Source organism: Triticum aestivum, chromosome 1A, assembly GCF_018294505.1.
Source record: "Triticum aestivum cultivar Chinese Spring chromosome 1A, IWGSC CS RefSeq v2.1, whole genome shotgun sequence".
NCBI lineage: Eukaryota > Viridiplantae > Streptophyta > Magnoliopsida > Poales > Poaceae > Triticum > Triticum aestivum.
Window position 1 is genome coordinate 39,740,715 of NC_057794.1, and position 6,799 is coordinate 39,747,513.

The 6,799-nt window shown below is 43.9% G+C and overlaps 1 protein-coding gene across 1 annotated transcript; it reads left to right on the forward strand.

The window, feature by feature from the left end:
• The first annotated feature begins 1,133 nt into the window (after window positions 1–1,133).
• On the forward strand, window positions 1,134–3,416 carry LOC123188592 (F-box protein DOR). The gene is made up of 2 exons (XM_044600749.1): window positions 1,134–1,315; window positions 1,974–3,416. The coding sequence occupies exon 2, from the start codon at window positions 1,999–2,001 to the stop codon at window positions 3,175–3,177; it is 1,179 nt and encodes a 392-aa protein (XP_044456684.1). The 5' UTR covers window positions 1,134–1,315; window positions 1,974–1,998; the 3' UTR covers window positions 3,178–3,416.
• Window positions 3,417–6,799: the final 3,383 nt, after the last annotated feature.

Consider the following 6,799-nt stretch of genomic DNA (forward strand, 5'->3'; position numbering starts at 1 on the left):
AGCGTTCTGCAACAATTGTGCAGACGAAAGAATCCTCAACGCCATCAATCGCCGCCGCATACTGAAATACGCTGACTTAGCAACCATTGTATAAAAGTACAGTGTGATGGAGAGCGTCTAGAAAACTCAGGCAGCTCGCTGGAAACCGTCGGTCCCAACTCAGCGGTGGCAGGTATGATATTACTAAGAGAAGATGGAACTGTGATCTTTGCAGCTTACGAGTTATATTCAATTATAACGATGCACTGGAAGCGGAGATTCATACTATGATTGCAAGGTATGGCCTTAGCCTGTCGACATACGAAGCAACCAATACATGTGAAGTCGGATTCCTCCGGGGCTTTGTCCATCTTAACAAGTGATACTTTATCACAGTCTGCATATGGTCATCTAGCAATGGAAATTAAGTTTTTAGTGGAAGGACGGGAATTTATTCCCCAAAAACTCACTAGATTTCAGAATAGGGTAGCAGATTATCTGACTAATTACAGTCGTATTGAATCGTGTACTGTTGTTTGGTCTCAAAGAGGTCCACCTTATAGCTGGCCAAATGTGCCGGTTTTTTCGGGCCGGCCCGTGAGCACGCCGGCACGGCCCACCTTGGGTCAGGCACGGCACGGGCTAAACGGGCCGGGCCCGGCACGTGGCACGCCCTGGGCCATGCCTGGGCCTGGAGGCTGGGCACACGGGCCGGCACGGCACGACCCAATTAAGTTTTTTAATTTTTTTTATACATCTATATGTGGCCCAACATGTAAAAATAGGCTAAAAAACATTCAATGCGTCAAATAATACACTGAAATATGCGGCCCACCATGCTAAAGCACGCGGGCCGGCACGGCACGGCCCGTATAGTAATCGTGCCCTGGCGGGCCGTGCCGGGCCAGGCACGATTACAATGGGCCGGGCCGTGCCGGGCCGGGCCGGCCCGTTTGGCCAGGTATGGTCCACCTTGTATCGAGGAACTCCTGCCCGTTTTTTTTTTTGAATAAAAGAGGAACTCTTGCCAGTTGATTGTAGCCCTATTTATTACCTATATAAGGAAATAGACTCCCTTTTTCCCCGAAAAAAAGTTGGAACTTCGCAAATTCGAAACTTAAAAAGATTCGATTTGAAAGTTGAAAAAAAAAGTATTCCTCTGGGCGAGCAAAGAAGAGACAGGGCACGGCCGATCCCAACAGGCCACACAACCCACAACCACTCTCGCCCTAGCACCTTCGCCGGCGGCGGCCTATCTCCCTCGTCCCGTGCTCTGGCCTTTCGCCGGCGGCCGGCGGCCTATCTCCTCCTCCGCCGACCGGATACAAGCCGCAACGTGAGTCGCTCATCCTTCGCCTTGCCATTTTTTTTCCAGATCTGAGCTTATTTCCTCCTCCACGCTAGACCTTCCCCGCCGTATAGCAGCAGCCTCTTCCTAGACTAGACGGTGACTCCTATCTGATTTGGCGATGAACGTCTTGCTTTCTCTTCGTGCTAGATTTTCATGCGTACGGGTTAGTATAGTAGTATCATCTACAGTATCAGTCTATGGTGCGAGGTGGATTTACCAGAAACAGAGATTTTCGAGCTGAGAAAACATATGCTACCTAGATTCAATGGAAGCGGTGAACCGGAAATTTCGAGCTTGAAAAACATACATCACATATCTTATAACTACCTTATTATCCACATAATTTACTAGATAATCTGGGATGAAATTTTATTCACTTTAAAATCAGAATTGCTCTGTTTCCCCGATGAGTTTAGGTTAATGTAACTCAGCAGCAATTCATTCTTTTTGCAAAAGCTAGCTAAGCAGTGCCACAAGAGATACATGAAACCTAAGGAATATGAGTGGTTTGTTAACTGATAGGTGGTGGTAAGTTTGATTTATTACTAGTAAAAATAAATTCGTGTAGCTAAACTCTTTTTTCTTTTTTGAAGTCTCTTTGTTTCGGTTTTATTTTCTCACAAGTGTCAAATTTTCCTTTCAGTGACAGTAAGCTAACATATAAAGACATGGCCCTTCACAAGAAGGCCACTGCTGCTAAATTAACTGATGATCTAGTGGTTGATATCCTCTCCCGGCTGACGTACAAGTCATTTTGCCGCTGCAAGTGTGCCTATAAGGCCTGGTCTGCCTTTTCCTCTGATCCAGACTACAGCAAGAAGCTGCCCAAAAAAGTAACCACTGGACTTCTGTACCAAGGTCACAATAAGTCTGCTATCCCGCTTGTTAGCCTGTGCCCAGATGATGGTGAAATCGATGGCATTCTTGCTGATGTGCCACACTATGAGCATTTAGAGTTCCTCGACTGCTGCAATGGTTTAGTCCTTTGTAAGTATAGGAGCAGCTATACTTCTACAAACGTTTGCCGCTTCGTTGTGTGCAACCCAGCAACACGAGAGTGGAGGATACTTCCTGATACACATCCTGGGACAGATGACCCTCGTTATGTAACTATTTTGGCGTTTGATCCATCATGGTCACCGCAGTTCTACATCTTCAATTTTCATCTGAAACATGTCCATGGTTTGATACTTGGTACCAGCAAACTTGAGATATTCCGGTCTGAAAGTTCCACGTGGCTTGAGGATGATACCTTGGACCGAGATATAAGTATTTCTGGGCGAACACACTTATTTGTTAATGGAATGTTGTATGTGACTGTTGGATATGAAGTTTTGATGTTCGAAGGCCTGGAGGCAATGAATGATGGCATACCGCCCTATCATCAGATCATAAGTTTGCCGCCTGAAGCTTCAGACCTGAGCACTTTTACCAATGGTTGCTTTGGCAAATCTTCAGGGATCTTACACTATGCAATGCCGCATGTGAATGGTCGCTCGATTGTTGTTTGGACATTGGATGATTTGGCTCATCATTTATGGACTTGGACTGAGATGTGTCATCTTAGTATGACAGATGCGTTTGGAAAGGATGAGTTTATTTACTATGACAATGGTGGCGATGGTGGTGATGATAAATGGTTTTGGAACTGTGATTATCGGATTGTCGACCTCGACTTGGAGAGAGAGCTTGTTTTTCTCTCTGACCAGAAGGCAAAGAAGCTACTTTCATACAATATCAGCACGGGGAAACTCAACGAGATACAAGATGTCCTTATGTGGCATCAGTACTACGTCTATGTACCATGCTACTCAGAGCTTCCAGCCCAAGAACCTTCTGTTGACTGAATGTCAACTTCTGTTCAATGTGCATCTGTGGCAGTTCTGCTGCGATTTGCTGAACCACCTTGTATATCACGCTGGTCGTTGTTATCTGTGTGACAGTCCAGGAACCCTGCTTTTTTCACTTTGTTGAGGCAGAGTCGATATGTTATGTTCCTGTACTAACTGAAAACTCTTCACCATGTTCCTAGTTGAACAACTTGTTTGAGTTTGTTCCATGTAAGATTTGGTGTGTTCCGTAGGCTCTATTTGTGGTTGTGGTGTTTTTTTGAGACATGATATTAGTCCAAGATAGATGCACTTTCTTTTGAGACATGATATCATCTTAAGAAAATGGGCTGTGAGAACAAAGGTATCTCTGCGCTGCAAAACCGTTTAGTGTATCCTACACTTAAAAAGTGGCAACAAATAATTTCTCCATTAATTGGGAGAGTTTCTTCAGCGGGTACTTTTGCATACGTATATACAGATGCATTCATGATTTACTTGCAAAGAGATAACTACTCCTTGGTGTCTTTCTCCTTTATACCTGCTGAAATTTGAATGTGTGTACAGTTGATACCTTGGTCGCATATGTACAGAATACAACAGTTCATCATTACTCCAATGTAAAATCCTATTCATTGCAGCGCTTTGGAGAAAGAGACAAAGAAGTATGTATGCTATCTGCATATCGCATCTGTAAACTCATCGAAGAAGCTACGGAGAGTTATTTCCGATCACAGGTTATGAACTGATATGGTTTGCTCCAAAAACATATCACAGGATGAAACTTGGGGAAGTTGCAGTTCAAGTTACATTGCTCGATCGGTTGCTGCGGCATGAATGTTTGTGCGAGTCCATCGACATGTATAGTCTGCCACACTTTTGCTGCCTGGAAACATCGGCAGCTCATGTTATTCCTGCTTGTACAGAAAATGGAAAGAAATATGCTACTACATATGTAGGTATGTGACACAAAAAATTCATGTGCAATAAAAGACTACAGACCATGCATAATCAAGTGTGCATGGCAAGTAAAAAAAGATGAACTTTTTAGTAATACAACATGTCCATGCAAATCTTTCAAACATGAGGTACAAAAAGAAAGATGAACTGTTCAATTAGCCCACTCCAAAGTTATCCGTGAACACATGATACCTCAGAGCAATGAAGCCAGAGAAAAACCTCTTCGTTGACGGATCACTCTGTTATCCGTGAGACTGTTGTGTGAGAAACACATTGGAGGCTCATGTGTATATTCAAGGTTCGACTTGCGCGTTCTGGAGAAATGTCCAAGGTGATAAATGTCACGGTTAAAACCACCTGCTGGAAAATAAATGATCCCAAAATGACAACTGATACAAAATTTGTGACATAACTTAGTGGGGTACATTATTGTTTGAAACAATAAATCAAATTTCATTTAACTAAAGAGACGCAGATTGTTGGCAGGACAATGTAAGTACAAGTACTTGTTCAAGCAAGAAATCTTTTGTGGAACAAGCTCCTTTGGTGCTTATAAACTGATTCCAACATGACAATTTTCTGTTCAAAGCAGTGAGTCAGATTAAAGTGCCGAAAGTATTTTTCTGGTCATTGCATCTTGCAACACACAAAAAAAACATTATGTGGGATTTCCTTTTCTGATGGCGAGTCCTACTTGTGCTGAGTTCTTCTCCATCTGTAGGCGTGGGAACAGATCTGAAAGAAGCAATATACCATCAACACAAAAATTTAAGATCAAAATATAGTGATGAACCATGTAATTTGTAAAAGAGTAAAATGCATCATAAGTCCTAAAACTATTGGAGGTGTGTCAGTTTAGTCCTATAACTTCGAAACTGCAGTTTTGGGTCCCAAAACAATGTAAGTTTATTCATCTCGGGTCCTAAGCTTGAATGGGCCACCATCTATGGTGCATTTTTCAAATGAGCCATTTATAAGTGTTTACTTCCCCAAAAGTGGTCTATACGCTTGCACGTCGCAGTGTGTATTGCAACTTGCACGCCGACCACCTGCGTCGCTGAGAGGTGTCACGCGGCCGCCTAGGAGACCCTGAGCCGGCCGGCATGGAGGACGGCATCCCTCTCCCTCGGCGCGGCCGCTGGAGAGACCCCAAGCCAATCGGGATGGAGGACGCCATCCCACCTTTCTCTCTCTCTCTCTCTCTCTCTCTCTCTCTCTCTCTCTCTCTCTCTCTCTCTCTCTCTCTCTCTCTCTCTCTCTCTCTCTCTCTCTCTCTCTCTCTCTCTCTCTCTCTCTCTCTCTCTCTCTCTCTCTCTCTCTCTCTCTCTCTCTCTCTCTCTCTCTCTCTCTCTCTCTCTCTCTCTCTCTCTCTCTCTCTCTCTCTCTCTCTCTCTCTCTCTCTCTCTCTCTCTCTCTCTCTCTCTCTCTCTCTGATGAGACTCATATTTCAGCATCTAGAGAACACTGGCATAGAAACAATCTCGGAGGGTGCTCTTGCCCTTCGGGGCATGAAGCCATGAACACCATGAAAACAAAGGGGGAAACTTATCCCACTTAGGTGGGAGGCCAAGGAAGAAGAAACATGGTCCCTCTCTCTTCCGTCTCCATCGCCTCCATCATTTAACCACCATCTGCATGGTGGTCCATAGATCATCCATAAACCTTTGTAATCCCCTACTTGAACATATTGTTTGATGCTATAAATTATTAACCAATGATTTATTGCACTACTATTATGCCTAAGCATATCCTTTTTGCCCTATGGTGATTGGTGAATTATTATGATTGATTTGAGTTGTATGTTATGATGTGTTGTTGTCCTTTGATGCTCATCATATAAGTGCACATACATGTGGATCACACTCTAGGATTAGTAGTATATTGAGATAACTATGCATAGGGTGGTCGGAGTGATAGATATTACCGAGCCTCGGTATAGGAATTGATGCATAGGGGATAAAGAGGAGCCATAAATCTTAATGCTATGATTGGGTTTTACCTTAATAAATTCTTAGCAGATGTAAAAGCTTGATAAGGGTTTCAATCATATTATTCAATGGCTTTGTCATGCATATTAGCTTAGGCCTCTCTCTCACATATAAAATTACAACATATGATTATCGGTCTAGTATCTTACCGAATTTCCTAGGGACAATTTTGCAACACCTACCATCGCTATTCCTGACTGCTATCTTTTACTTTTAGGGAAAAGTCGGTCTGTGCCACTGCCAAAGTTGCACATTCGAGTCTTGCCACTCAAATTTGCGTATTTCGGTCAGTGCCACTAGCGTGTGCAAAGAAATTAGCTGCATGCCCCTGGCGCCGTCTCCATGAGTTACATTCTAATTGTCATCTCGTTTGAATCGTTTCCTCCTCTATAGGACCCACAACTTATCGAGTCAACAACACCGAACGACCATACACATTTGACCATAGGCTCCTTCGTGTGGCCTAGGATCGATGGGACGAGTCACGAGATGGGACGACACACCCGTAGTGCTCGACAGTGGCACAATGTTGAACATTCTCCTGTTCACACGCCATGTCGGGCTGGCATTTAATTCCGGTGGTCAATTGTTGCTTCTCTCATGATGCCCCTCGATACGCCTACGTCCTATAACTATTGCCCTAGTCCGATGTACGCCGCAATACTCACCTCCCACCCAACTGCCTGCCTTAG

Coding starts and splice junctions, on each gene's coding strand:
- LOC123188592 (XM_044600749.1), top strand. CDS start 1,999: ATGGCCCTTCACAAGAAGGCCACTGCTGCTAAATTAACTGATGATCTA.